At 37.7% G+C, this 16,190-nt stretch overlaps 1 protein-coding gene across 2 annotated transcripts in view; it reads right to left on the bottom strand.

Moving 5' to 3' along the window:
- The window catches only part of COL19A1 (collagen type XIX alpha 1 chain), a 603,039-nt gene that overhangs the window by 22,514 nt on the left and 564,335 nt on the right, over nt 1-16,190 (bottom strand). For both annotated transcript variants that reach the window (XM_075202581.1, XM_075202582.1), the window contains exon 48: nt 4,090-4,156. In XM_075202581.1, coding sequence (XP_075058682.1) covers nt 4,090-4,156 — 67 coding nt within the window. The remainder of the gene's footprint in view (nt 1-4,089; nt 4,157-16,190) is intronic.

The raw sequence follows: 16,190 nt of genomic DNA, 5'->3' as shown, positions 1-16,190 counted from the left end.
CATATTCAGAGCATGTTTAGTGACAGGTAATCAAGTGGACCATTAGATCAGAATTTGTGTGCAGTAGACAGAAACTGCACATATAAGACAACCACATCCCATTTGAAATACACTACAGCACTTGCACATGATCTACACTATAAATACATTTTTTATAGGTCTGCATATTTACATTTAGATTGAGCATGTAGAACATATTATCAAATATCTGATGATGTTTACTATGTTAACATTAAATCCTGTACTGACCACCAGGGGAGGGCTGGCAAATTTTAGCCCGGAGGGCAAGTCTCAACTCAGCAGCCTATTTTAAAGCAAAAAAATGCAGGGAGCCCAGTGATCAAGTCCAAAGTAGCCCACTATGAAATCGGCCCCGGGAGCAGATGCCCCCCTGCCCCCCAGCCCAGCCTGTCCCTGCTGACCACTTGTGTCCCATTTGGCTGATCCCTTGGGTCCCCAAAGCCTCTGAAATGTCCCCCCAAAGCTCTTTTGTAAACAAATCCCACTGGTCTTATTCATACATGCAGAAGTGTTGTCGATGCATCCCCGTCCCACATTAAATTCTTAGCCACATACACTGCAAAATAGATCAGATCAGGGCACTGGCTACACCACTAACTGTAAAAACTAGGCAAGCGTGAGTAGTGTACAAAAGACAGGTATGGGATAGTTAGAGATTATAGGGGCCATGGTGGATCAGGTGAACAGAGCATCTGTGGTATGTGAGAGACAGGATTTAAATGTTAGATTTTACATTTAGTTTAGATTTTACCTAGGCAGGTATCCACATCCATAGTTACATTTGCATCTATATATCTGGACTTTTAAGGCTAGTGAGTATAGACTCTTATCTCCCTATTGCCTTAATTCACTTGACAGCCAAAATAAATAATAGAATATCTTGTTAACATTTCTGGCAGTTTGTGACATGACAGTGAAAGAACATAGGGTGGTGTAAAATTTACCTTACTGGTAAACTATGGGAAACGGTGCACTGTGCTGATTGTCAGATCCTTGTATTCCATAATTACTGTACAACCCTGGAAGCCAACTATTTGTTTGGACCAGTGTATTTAATAGGTTATAATAAACATACAGTCAGCGTCACAAACACAGGTAGAAGAGCTACTGGCAGAATAATGGATGTAGCAGTACAAATACCTCTTTTATACATGACAACAATAACAATACATGGTCCTCATTTATAAATGTAGCTTGTTGGTTGACTACAGTCAGGTATGAGCGCAATTGATTTGAGCAACATTCATTAAATCAATGCCTGAAGCAGTAATTACCTGCTATTAAAATGCTTTTAGAGATAACTGTTTAGCACTTGGCTCTGCATTATTGAGTTATTTCTTTAATGTGCTACCAGAGTTGTCAATTAGTTGTGCTAAGCTATGGGTTTCACAGACTACAAAATGAACTGCAATTGGAGGCTTTTAAAACCTCTTTGTTGCACGATACTTTGACCACACACACACTAATTGATTGTAAGACTACAACAACATCTCATATAAAAGATGAATTATTTTCACTTAATTTTCATTTAAATATGGAATTTAAAATCCCACAGGGCAGCAAGAATGGACTTTTTGAGCAGAAGCAACCAATTTTTGATATTAAACAGTTATCTGCACAATGAAGCAAGAAATTGTATTTAGCTAAAGACTTGCTTTTTGCTTTTAAAAATAGGTTAAAATGAAATCAACTGACAATTTCTCAGGTTAGTCAATTTGATGTAAAGCAAAATGAATTGGCCTTGAAAATACTCCTTTTCTTTCCCCCGCTTTAGACAGAAAACACTGTCCGTTTTCTTCAGAGGGGTCTGTAATTTTGGTGAGACTACGGAAATGGCAATGCTTCAACTACATGCAAAATGTTAGTTTGTGGACATAATCAGTAGTTTTCTATATTATTTCTGTGCCTGCATGATTCTACAACTAGACTTATAAAGGAAAGTGCTTATATTTATACAAGAGGACATGCATACTGTAATTGGAGATTATACTAAAAGTTCAGATAGCTTGAAATCAAAATTTGTTTTGTAGCCAGTTTCTTGTTGAGTAAATAAAGGCATATTTTGTTCAAATATTTTTTTGCTTGGTAATACAATACAAAGTTCCATTTTCATCATAATTTGGCCACAACCCGTCAGACTTCTTTGGTTTAGTAAACAAGAAATGCCTTGGGTTCCCTTAATCTAGAACACTGTTTATTTATGTAACAATGTTTGCTTTTTTTCATTTAATTAAAAGTTATGCAGAAATAAAAATCATCAAAATAAAATGTACCATCCAAATGTACAAATGTATAAAGAGGATGACCATCATAGGAGAAAGTGTACGTAAAAGAGCTAATCTGCAAATCACTAATGTCATAAATAGGCTTATTTTATAAAGATATGCAAACGCATTGCCTATGTGTTTCTATGTAAATAAGGAATACATTAATAGGTTATAAAAGGAAATGTATCAGTTAAAAATATACTATAACAATATAAAGAATTTATCTTGTCACTTTGTAAATGATTTTGATTATATTTTAATATATTTATCACAGTTAAGCTTTACTGAAACAGTAATCCTGCACCAAGCAATCTCATCTAAGTCTTAGTAGTTTTGGAGCAACATAACACAGAAGGGTCCATTTTTGTCACATACCAATTAGACTATCAGCATGTTTTTGGACTGGGGGAGGAAACCAGAGCACCCAGAGGAAACCCACAAAGATTGGTCACATATGTTGATATTGCAGATCACATACAGGTAGGTGTCATATTCAAAAAAGCATATTATACACAGCAAACTGCACTTTTCCGCCCACTCTACATGACCCCCTAGGTGTGTATATAATCAAGTCCAATAATCATGTTATCCTGGGGGTACAGTGTCATGTTGTATGTCCAGTTAGAGTGTATTGCATGTGACCTACATAGACATATTTCCACAGCAGTAAAATATCATGTGAAACTGTACTCTAAGGGTATCAATGATACCAGATTATATTTAAGCGAAAACATCACAAACATAAAGAAAATTAAAAAAAAAAAAAATATATATTTTTTTTGTTTTCAGTAAATAGCAAAGTTATTGCTACACAGGTATATGATATATAAAAACGATGACTGACTGGACACATTAGGAGACAATGGACCTTATTTAGACTTAAGAGCAAATCCAACTAAAGAGTGCAAATTTGCACTGCACAAAACATGTTGCAATGTATGGCCTGAAATCGCCAGGCTTCATAGCAAAATTTGGACAACTCCAACCTCCTGGACCAGAAATCAGGGGGTAAATGTATCTTCAACACCCGCGTGTTCAGCCTCTTCCGCGATTAAATTTCAAGCGGCGCTACATTGTAAAGGGAAGTTAACCCTTTACAATGCAGCGCCGCTTGAAATTTAATCGCGGAAGAGGCTGAACACGCGGGTGTTGAAGAACCCGCAGATTGATACATTTACCCCCAGGTCTTCATTGCGGATTTGCACATGCCCAGTAAGACCCCCACTGTGCTCTTCTCTCTTGGGAGGGCGACCTGACACTGCCAGGCCCCTCTCCACTCTGGATATTGTAATAAGTGCAACCCCTGACATAATGGTATTTTAGCTACTGTTCCCAAGTAATGGGTGCAAATGTTATTTTTTTGCATGCAGGGAAAATACAGCCTGCTTTTGCATGTAGCAAGCAAATACTGGAAAATTTATTTTTAGACTGTGATTTAGAGTTGAGCTAGTACATGCCCTCTCCCAACTCTAAATCTCTATGCACATTATAAATTTGCCCACCTCCCCTAGCTCTAGTTTTGCCAATGTGCAAAATTACATATTCTAGCTGGATTTGCTCCTAACTCTAAATCAGGCCCAGGGTGATTAAAGAGCTAAATTACATAAAATAGGATCTTGAGTATAAAAAGGATGCGTAAACTCAGAAGAAAAAGAGAGAAAACAAATGCTGTACGGTATATAATAAGTCAGGACTAGTCTGACAAATGGGCTAGCTAATGGCAGAGTACTGAAACTACATGAATAAAGGATGTAATGATAGGTAGCTTAGATATTCATTTTTTACATGTGGTCTTTCTTACCTTCAAATATTCGTAAAACTTCTTGTTTAATATATTTTTTCATTTCTTCAAATGAAATATTCTGTGTCTGCGGAGAAAGTTATTGTGGTTATTTGCATAATTGAAACAAAAGTACAGCATGAAATGCAATAAATCTTTGTATCGGAGATAGCTTGGTGTTATCTTTAAAGGATACCACTATATCAAGTCAGTTTCTAGATTGATATTTGCTTTGTCAGGTTCCTATTCAGTAAGATATTCTACTATGATGTGAGGAGGAATCTACTCTGATGAATGGAAGGTAGTAAGCACAAAATAAAATGCTGCACAGTAATTGCTTCTGAGTCCTATGCAGACCCTGTTATGTTCATTTTTGTGACTTCTAGTTGGTAATGGAGATATGTTTGAAATAACATTTCCCCTTAGATCCAACCCAGTCTTCTATCTGTACCATATTATCCCATTTGATCTGTGATCAGTCTTTCACCATGTGAAGGGCTGATGTGTATTTGCACAGAGATAAATGATTGTATGCTTGCTGCATATTCTGGTCATATTACATTAGAGGTCTCTGTGTGTGGTCTGTATTAAACTGAGAGAAGTTTAAAAAAAAAAAGAGAGCTATATGACTAAGTTATCAGCAAGTTATAAACAATGGATACCTTGTTTTGTACATTGCCATAACTAGTGTTTACAAGCTCACACATTCCCATAGGACACTTGGAAATGTCCTAGTTTATTACCTGATACTTGAGTGAAAAGGAAACATGTTGAAACCCTACACTGCTGGGTGGGCACTTGATTTATTTGGGTCTTACACTGGATTGATATTAGTGAGTTACCTGGAGCAGCTCTTATGTAGCTAACATGTATGTATTGGTGATTGGAATTTCAGTTTTGCGGGTAAAGCTTGGGTCAGCACCCACAGCTACACAGAGCGGACTGTAACTTGTCCTCCAGGCCCCACCCTCTTTTTTTCCACACTTCATAAAGTTAAAACTACCTGCATATAGGGCACGCTTCATACATTTGAAATCATCTTTAAAGGAAAACATAAATGAAAGGACATTTGCCCTATTTAAAATGTCTTTTAAAAAAAACAGATCCCTTCTGATATGTGCATACTTGGCTTTCATGAGGACATTGGTCCTCCACAATGGAGCTTCCAGTATAGAGGATAGTTCTTATTAGGTCTGATCCTACTGTGGCCTACAGTACCTTAATTTCAGCAATCATCTCAAGGCCCCAGTGCCAACAGTTACCTTGCTGGAACTCAGATTTTGGTCACCCTAAAGAAGCAGTGACATGACTTTGGTGGGGCAGGCCCAACACAATGGTTGGCTGTACCCTGCTCTGCATATTAGGTCCTCCATCGGGTAGAAATGATTACTTCAAGGATCCACCCAGCACAAAATAAGAGGGATCCCAACTAACTACCCAATAGAAAGAGTGTTGCTGCATTTTTAAAAGTAAATAATATAAAGGCAGGGTGCACACCAGGTAAATATACAAACACACACAATACATTTTACCAAAGCTAATCAGAAGCTGAACCTTCTTCCAGGTTCACATGTAGACACAGCAATAGAATTCATGAGCTACACATGGATCTTCATGTTAGAAATAAATCCATTAAGAATGTTCTTTATTTAAGCAAAGGGAGAATGCACACTATGTTTCAGGGACCTTAGTAGATCTTTGTTATTTCTGTCATAATAAAGCCAATTTAACTGTACAAAGCATATTGGTTCTGCTTGTACTTCTAACTTTGTGACCGTTGAAATATTTCATGATGCCTATTCATATTGGACCCGTTCATATTTCATGTTCCGTGGTCCTTTAAGATATAAGGAAAACATTTGTAATAAATAAATCCTTGTCTGGTTGTGCTTAACAAACCCATCACTACACAAAGAATATAATGTTCAATAAATATGCTGCTTGGTGCAAATCAATAATCCTTCTCAATCCTTACATGCAATATATCAACAAAAGAAAGATTGCCATAGCAACACATGTAGGTATATAAGTAGCAGGTAAAGCTTACATCAAATTAATATTAGAGTTAGAGCTACAGTATATCATATAGAATATTCAATGTATATTGTTACAGTAATGAATGGAAATCTGCTGCTCCTTTGAACTAATACATTGATAGTTATTTAAATCATTTTATATCAACATTTAATAAATGTAATATTATGAAAAGAATAAAAATGTAGTATAACATGTAGTAAAATATAATTTACATGTGTTTACAATGCATTGTAAAGAATTGCACAGTTTATAATTACAAACTAAAAGATATTGAAAGGCAATATCTGTGTGGAGTTTGTATGTTCTCCCTGTGTTTGCGTGGGTTTCCTCCGGGGGCTCTGGTTTCCTACCACACTCCAAAAATATGCTAGCAGGTTAATTGGCTGCTATCAAAATTGACCCTAGTCTGTGTGTGTGTATATTAGGGAATTTAGACTGTAAGCTCCAATGGGGCATTGACTGATGTGAGTGAGTTCTCTGTACAACGCTCCGGAATTAGTGGTGCTATATAAATAGATGATGATCATGATGATGATGATGATGAAGGCAACCTTTTGCACATACAAAGCTCATTTGATAAGGTCATGTATATAAATAGTGAATTTATGCTAACAATAGCTCATGCATGTACATCCTCCCACAATTCTCTTTCCCCTGCGCCTCACCCCCTCTGCAGCCCTCCAACCTTGATCCCTTCCACCTGGAATTTTCCTCTCCTCCTCCAAAGATGCAATAGTCTCACCTATTCTAAACAAAACAAATCTTGATCCCAACATCCTATGCAATTACCACCCTATCTCTCTCCTCCCCTTTGCCTTTATACTACTTGAACAGTGAATCTACCGCCATCTCACTAACCTCCTCTCCGACAACTCCGTCCTTGCCGCTTGAATTTCACCCCTTACACTCCACTGAAACCGCCCTAGCTAAAGTTACTAATGACCTTTTATCTGCCAAATCCAAGGGCCACTATTCCCTTCTCATCCTCTTCGACGTTTCTGAGCCTTCGACACAGTCAATTACCCTCTCCTGCTTGACACCCTTTACTCTTTTTGCCTTTCTGACATTGTCCTATCTTGGTTCACCTCCTATCTCTCTAACTGCTCATTCTCTTTCTCTGGCTCCTCTTCAGCATGCATTTCCCAATATTTCCTCAAACTCAATAACTCGGCCAAATCCAAACTCATAATTGTCCCCCCTCTAAAGACCCCTCCCCCACCTCCCGCCATCTCCTTTACCATTGGTTCTACCATCATCTCTTCTTCAGCCCAAATTCATAGCCTGGGGGTCACTCTTGACTCCTCCCTCTCATTCACCCCTCACATACATTCCCTTGCCCAATCCTGCCGCTTCCACCTCCACAATATAGCCCAGATCAGACCCTTCCTCTCCAATGATACCACTAAAATTCTTGTCCACTCTCTCATTATCTCCCGCTTCAATTAATGCAACCTTCTCCTCACTGACTTCCCCTGCTCCTGCCTCGCTCCTTTTCATTCCATACTGAACGCTGCATGCCGACATAGCTTCTTCTCCCACCGATCCTCATCTGCCTCTCCTCTCTTTTAAGCTCTATACTGGCTCCCCCTCCGCTTCAGAATCCTCTTCACACTCCTCACCCTCACCTACAAAGCCCTCTCTAATGCCACTGCTCCTTATCTCTCCAATCTTATCTCCACTCATACTCCTTCTCGCCCTCCACAGTCTTCCAACAACCACTCCCATCTGGTCACTACCTCTCACTCCCGCAATTCAAGATTTCTCCCGTGCTGCCCCCCTTCTCTGAAACAAACTACCCCATTCTATCAGGCTCTCCCCAACCTGCCTCACTTCAAAAGTTCCCTCAAAACCCATCTGTTCAGATTAGTCTATCCTTTCTCCATCTAACCCTGTCCTCCTCTAATCCTCTTTACTATCCCTCTATACTTACCTTACATTACTTCCCCCTCACTCTTCCTCTCTCCTTCCTACTCATGTTCATCTCTTCCATTAGTGTTCTCATCCCCTCAACTATCTTCCCCCTCTATGTCTCCTGTGGGTCTCTCCCTCTCCCTTAGATTCTAAGCTCCCTTGAGCATGGCCTTCTATCCTCATGTCCTCTTCCTCCTGTTTACCTCTGCCACCAGCCCCCACTTTTCTCCTTTTTCGTCACTCAACTCCTGCTGCTGTCTCTCCCCTTCTCCATTGTCACTATATCTCCACCCTTACCCGATCCTGTTAGTGGCCCTTACTCATGTAGGCTCAGGCTCAAATTCCTTTCTTCAATCCTCTCCTTCCTCCCTCCCTCCCTGCCTTCCCACTCTATGTGTAGTCATTTTTACCTCTTTGCCTTTGCACCTGATCTCTGCTGAGTTGGCGATTTTGTGCTGTTTGCCCATTATTTGCACTTTTTACTTATTGTACTTTGTAATACCTGTATGTTGTGTACTGTTACCCTGTACTATTGTCCCTTGTTCTATGTACGGTGCTGCGAACCCTTTGCGGCACTGCATAAATAAACGATAATAATGTACATAAGCAAGGGTTCATAGCCAGAGTTCTTTAGGATCCTTGAAGTTCTTTAAATAAAAATTAATAATAATAATAATAATAATAATATTAAGGACATAAAACTCCATTATCTGTAGAATTGTTTATCTACAGCATATAGCATTACAGTCAGCTTCTAGTGCTCTTTTTAAGTCAACCTGTACACATTTATTTTTAATAGAACCTTCTAAGCTCAAAATCCAACAACAGTGTTACCTTTATTTAAGATTCTCTCATTGACCTGTGTAGAAGAAGTCTAAATAAATCTATATGCTTTCTACTTGCTATTTACGTATATAACCATAATACTTGAGGAGGTGCTATTGTTCTGATCCATTGCATAGACATCCACAGATCTTCCCCCTCTAGCTATTAGTTTGTTTTATGAGCAATTACATTTCAAATTTCCTGTCTGTAGTGCAATTAATGTGACATATTTTGATTTAGTGAACGTGTCCAATATTCTTTCACATAACAGGCTGGCACATAAGATGAGAATACTAGGTGTAGGGGAAAGTATGTACATGGGTAGAGGACTGCTGGAAAGCTGGAGGACAAGGACTATTTGTAAATGGAACTTATTCAGAATGGACTAAATATGTTTGTGGTTTACCACAGATATAAGTATTGGGTCCTGACCTTTTAAATCTTTTTATTCATGACTTTGAGATGACCTAGAAAATATTGTGTCCATATCTGCTAATGTTAGCTAACTATATAGAGTTATTAACACAAAGCAGGATGGTAACTTGCTAAAGAAATATTTAGACAAAATGACAAACTGGGCACAACTTTTTTTTACATTAAATAGAATATACGGTAATTTTAAAACCTGATAAGCACAGTGACAGGCAGCAGCTAGTGTGTTGGAACATAGTATATACCATTATATAAGGACCTAGTTAGACCACATCTGAGTTCATAGATTGGAAACCTCATTAATAAAGCAAATGGAAAGGTTCAGTTAGAAGGAGATGTTTGGAATACTAGGTTTATCTACTTTGGATAAAGGGCATATTGGGAGGTGACTTAATTAATATTTATACAATATATCAAAGTGTAATACAAAGACTTATTTAATGACCTTTTTGTACCAAAGACCATACACAGTCCAATGGGTCTTCCAAAGAGTGTTTTGCCATCAGCATAGGAAAGGGTTCTCTGGAAATTCTTATAACAATAGGTGGTCAAGGTAAAATAACGGACTTTAAAAATCAATAGAAGATCTTTCTTACAGGAAAAGGCAAATCTAGCTGTGATTTTTTTCACCTTACTATGCAAGATGTATGTTTTTATATGGAAAATACATTTCCTAGAATCTCAAATAAAACGTATCTTCATAAGAGAATAGGAGTTTTGACAGTTGCAAATATCCAAAATACTATATGTCTGTCAGAAGAGCAAACTCATTTCAGCTACTGTGACTGTGTCAGTGGCTAGAATACAAGAAATATACTAGCACATCTCATCTTAACAGTTCCCCTTGAATCAAATACATCACTTTTTCAGTATGCAGAGAAAGAGAACCCACACAGACAACCTTCTTTGAGCAGATTTCTTCTGTATCCCACTTTGGAAAGCGCTACATCCCTTACTTACTGCTAGTTACAATTCCCACCATCTGATTTTAAACTACACTATGTGGTGATGTGCGAACGAAACTTAGGATGTGAAATATCCCTTTAACAGCGGAATAAATGTTTTACAACTCTGTTGAAGGGAAGCTACAGTACCATATTGCTCTTTTGGAGATCTCCTTAAAAAGGTTCTGCTTAGAGTATATACAATATAGTTCCTATAATGGTTCATAATGTATTTTTTACCAGTATTATACTATAGAGGGTCAATGGAATCAATAGAGTACATCTAGTGAATGGACACAACTCCCTGTTCTATAATCACCGCCTTTTTATCAGTGCTGTAAACCATCAGGCATACATAAATCAACCTACTGTCTAATACAACACTTTTGCTTGGTTGCATCTATGCTTAGCATATAAATGTACGTCTGTCTCTTTCTAGACAAAGGCAGTTTAGAAAAAAAATATCTCATACATCATTAATAGTAGCAATATTAATGCAGACATACTGCATAATACATATACATGTATCGCTAGTGTTACCAATAGTATAGAATTGTAGCACGTTCTATTAGTGAACTTTGTTTATTAACATCTACTAGATTCCAAACACTAGTTCCCTTATCCTTGACTTCCCCTAATTACATTATCTCTAATTTCGATTTCATTGTAATATGAAGTTATACCAATAGGAAGATAGTTGTACTTTTGCACAATGCTTTGGGGACAGCCAAAAGATAGTTCAAAACCACTTAGAAAAATAATAAAAACAATAACAATTCAAGTAAGTAAAATTATCTTGAGAGTTGAACAGAAGAAAGTGGAGAGAACAGATAGGTACATGTGATAGAAAATATTCCCGTCTGCACTGAGAACATCTAGCAATTGTCCTTAGTGGCTGGGGAACTGGTACAAAAGATCAATGTCTTTGTAAGAGACAATGAGGAAACTATGCTAAAATGTATAATTTTTTCGCACATTACTGCTTATCCCTAAAGCTGCTGCAAGTGATTTGGAAGAAGCTACAACATATCTGAAGAGCAACTTAATAAGTCTCTTGGTATTTTTATGCACTGCAGTGATAATATTCACCTGCAATGTTCCAAAAGATGGATAAGGAAGACTTCCAATCTTATATGACAAGGTGTGACTGCTGTAGTTCTGTGCCTGCTTTAAAAAATTCTCTTACCTATCATTAACCTCCAGTTTGGCATGAAATCCATATTCACTAAGACCTTTCTGGTATTGAAACCAGAGTGAACTTATTATTGCTAATTCTGCTTAAGCTGTTTGTCCTTAGGTTCCCTTTTGAATCTGACAGATCAATGATGAACCTCAGTCAGTTCGTCTGGGCCACAACTAGGCTCAGCATAACTATGTTTCTCCCCTCCCCCCCTTTTCTTGTTTATGGCCCCATAATCTTCTGATTGATTTAGAGATCAAATATAAACAGCAATAGAGTTATGCCTGCTATATTGTGTCTTGTTTTCACTGCTACTACTTTTGTTTACCTAATTTCCTACAAATATGCCAATTACAGTCACAATTTGTGATTTAATTGGTAACTGCAGACCATGGCAAAATATATTCAGGAGAACATAGCCAAGTATTTACCTGTTCATTTTTTTCTTTACAGAGAGAAAAGGTGGAGGACTATGTATTGCGAACCAGGGCATTATCTGAAATACATTTAAAAAAACACAAAAAACCCTTGAGTGCTAAGAACGAGTGGGATTCATCCTCTACATGACCTCCTAAAGTGCTACGGATGAGTCCTATCCGTCCTCTGCCTGTAAGGGGTTGACAAACCTGCAGATCACTACCCACCGTGATCTGTGGGTTTTCTGATTCTGCCGGAGGAAAGGAATCCTTTCCACTATTAGAATCTTGCGGGCACCTGTACGCACACAGTCCATTAAAGTCAATGAGCAATGCTAGGGATAAGGGAAGACTCTTTTTTAATTTTGGTAAGCAGGCATTAAATAAATATGCGATGAGCCCAAAAATGCTCAGCACAGGGATAAGAAAGATCTCAATGGTGGGCGATTACGCTTTTAAGGGTCCTTTCCTTAGATCCGTTCAGTAGGAAAACATTCAATAGAATAGATAGTGCCATTCCATGCAGATAACTGTATTTATTGCAATGACATCCCTGCAGCTTTCATTGTGATGTTCGAAGCCATCCACTGGCTATTTGTGTTACTTAAACATCCTAACAAAAATAGTGTTCTTGAAGTCAGTAAAAGTTTTTTTACTGACATTAAAATATATCTTGACTAGAGGTATATTCAAATTTCTCCAATACAAAATTAATATTAGTGATTATATATTTTTTTGTTATGTCAGTAAAAAAACTTCTACTGACTTCAAGAACACTGGGCCTGATTCATTAGTGATCTTATCTGCCGTTTTTTGCTTATCTTGAGCAAATCCACTCTGTGCATGCTCAGAAAAGGGAGATAAGAAGCAAAATCCACTGCGTAAGTGAAGAATTTCTTAAGTTAAGATGAAAATCCATCTTAACTTCACTCTTATCTCCCCGTTTCTTCTTAAAAATAAGCATCTTACCTTTTGCACAAGATAAGATCACTAATGAATCAGGCCCACTATTGTGTCCTCTCAAATGTAAAACCACAGTTATTAGTGAAATAATAAAATGAAATGAATGATGGAACCCATGTGAAACCAATCTGTTAAAAATAGCAGTAATATCTGCTATACCACGTCACTTCAGGATCCAATTATTGACATTACTCAGTACTCCTAATTTCAGTATTCTATTTAGTTTTACAAGGCAGGGTCTGGGAACATATTTTTAAGTCATATGAACAGATGTATAATATCATACCAATAACAATAGATTATAGGTGGTAAGCCACTAGAGGGGGAGTGGTCAGCCTACGAAGGACAGCTAGCACCATAGTATAGTATATAAAGGATGCAGTGTGTATATAAAGATTACACAGTCTTGACCTGCCCCTTAGATTGGGCAGAACAGTCACCAAAAATCGAGATGGTCTCACTAGAACATTTGACAAACTATCTTATCTGTTCTTGTCACGTTCACCACCTGTGGCTGCTGGTTTGTTTAGTTAGATCCTGGAATGTTGAGGGCCCTGTTTGGGAAAAAAAAATGGGTACATCTAGAAAATTCCAACCAGCCCTGGCATTAAATCAATAGGACCCACAATTAATACTGAGGCCTTCCTCCAGCCCCAACATTAAAGTAATAGTATTCCCATTTAAATAAACAAACCTGTTTCCCTTCCTCCAAACAGCCCCAGCAATAAATTAATAGCATTTACGTATAATAAATATACCTATTTCCCACAATTGTCACTGTCATTAAATAATTCATATTCATACTTAATAAATAGACCTCATGCTCCTCAAACTCAGCCCCACATTCCATTAATAGCTCCAAACCACTCCTCTTAAATTAATATTCCCCACTATAAAATTAATTTTCCCCACTATCACCCCACAAACAAAATAGCACTCATTAGTTAGCCACCATCTACCACACACACATTACATTGCCACAAGCCCGCTGTTTCATCACACACACATTATTGTGCCCCTTCATCACCATGCTGTGCTTCCTTATGATCACATTGTGCCCTCTATGCTGCTTTGGACCCGCTTCACAATCTGCCATGCTGCTTTGGCCCTCCTTCACACTTTGCCATGCTGCCTTTGCCCCTTTTCCCTCTCTGCCATGCTGCCTTTGCCCCTTTCACTCTCTGCCATGCTGTCTGTGCTTCCCCTTCACTCTCTGCCATGCTGTCTGTGCTCTCCCTTCACTCTCTGCCATGCTGCCTTTACTCCCCCTTGCTTCCGTTCCTTCACTTACCTTTTCTATCGGCTTCCTTCTTCTCTTCTGTCTTCTTGCCAACAAACTCTCTGCGCTGCTCCTCACTAAATGTCGGGCGTGATGACGTCACGCCCGACATTCAGTGCAGACGGAGCAGAGAGGAGGGGTACCGGCGCCGCGGTCACGTGAGTATGGATGCTAATAAGGAATCCAGTTATAAAAACCCTATAATACGATCCTTAGCCTTTTTATACTATGATAGGTATGATAGGTAGGTAGTTTAGTTTTCTGATAATTTTATATTTTCCAATATGCTTTAGTAATCAACCAAAAAAGACACAGTATAGGAGACTGCAGTTTTTATAACTGGATTCTTTTTTAGCATCCACACAGGGCTTTATAGGGCAAAGTATTCAGATAGAATTACACACGGATCTTGTTGAAAGCAAAGACATACCAATATATGATCCTGTGAAAAGCAGCTAAATTTTCACCAGTATCAAATCAATAACACAATACCCTGACAATTTTAACCAGCCAGCACAGGTTATTTGATAACTGCAATACTAGGAGGTACTCGTGCAAGTATCGTATGCACATTATCTCTCTATGCAGCGATTTGTTTATATTAATATCTCAATACCATCATAAGAATATATTATCTATATATTGTATACTGACTAGTAATAGGTTTATGAAAGTAACTAGGGGAGATACCCACACGAATATTGTCTAAAATCACTCGTATAAACAGTGACCTTTTTATTTTCAACCACAAATCAGAGTTAATGCCCTCATAGAGTTATTCAACTTTGATAATGACCTTGTGGTACAATACACTCTGAATTTATTATAGTTTCATCTCCTGATTAGTACTTTACAATCGAGAGAGGTCTAGGGGAGTGGCTTACCACCTATAATCTATTGTCAGTGGTATGATATTATACATCTGTTCATATGATTTAAAAATATATATTACTGGTTCCCAGACCCTGCCTTGTAAAACTAAATTGAATACTGAAATTAGGAGTACTGAGTAATATCAATAATTGGATGCTATATATTGAATCCTGCAGTGACGTGGTATAGCAGATATTACTGCTATTTTTAACACATTGGTTTTACATAGGTTCCATCAACAATGGTTTTATATTTGAGAAGACACAATACTCCTCATTTGATAAATGATTTTAATGCATATCAATAAAAGTTATTTATTAAAATATTAAATTCTTATTATCCATTGAACACATTTTCCTTCTCTTCTTTTTGTATGATTATATGTTGAATAAGTGGAGGAGCACCTTCCCTTAAGAGTTCTTATATCCAAGTTTACAAATACCATTGGTTTAAATGCAATAATTCAAGGGATAGTGGATTCACCCAGTGCGGTATATAAACATTCTATATAAACAGCTCCCTAGAACTAGCAAACTGCCGGCTTATTCAACCTGTGCTTCTATATTACAAATTTGTGGATTGATTTTCTGTGTGTCTCTGGACAAACCATTCTTGGCACTGGACAATGACAATTCTCAACTCCATTAAATCTCTGGAGTTCCTGTGACTCTGTACACTGTAGACATTGCAATATTCAAATGGTCCAAATACTTTTTTTTATTGCTTTTTGTTTTTGCACAATTGATTACTTGCTTTCCTTCCTCATTATGGGCATTACAGTATCAAGGGTATCGAGATTTTTTTTTTTGCTAACATTTGTGTTTGCACAGTGGATTAATCTGTTCTGTCAAAGTATTCATGTGAAATATCTACTATTATTTCACCAACCATTGTATTGTCTCTAGCTACAGGGATCCACCCATAAATACCATAGGAGGTTGACAAGGGTTCTAATGCCGCTCTTCCTCGTGTTTACAATTTTTTGAACTGTGACTATATTCACTTCTACTGACTCCCAGTGCACTTGTTGCTTTGAGATTTCTACCGAGAAGTTTAACTTTACTCAGTTACTTCGTCTGTTCTAAATTGGCCTCAATCCTGAACTGTTTGCAGCATACAGTCTTTTCTAACGGTTTCTTAATCACTGTAGGCATAAAGAAACAATTCTATCATTCTTTTTCTTCAGCTCCAATTATTTGACATACTAAAACTGATTTGCCTTTACTGCTGCATGGTGATCCTTCTAATGTAGCTTATGATGC

Source organism: Mixophyes fleayi, chromosome 3, assembly GCF_038048845.1.
Source record: "Mixophyes fleayi isolate aMixFle1 chromosome 3, aMixFle1.hap1, whole genome shotgun sequence".
Classification (NCBI taxonomy): Eukaryota; Metazoa; Chordata; class Amphibia; order Anura; family Limnodynastidae; genus Mixophyes; species Mixophyes fleayi.
Note: the sequence above shows the minus strand (reverse complement) of the source record. Positions and strands in the feature narration are given on the sequence as shown.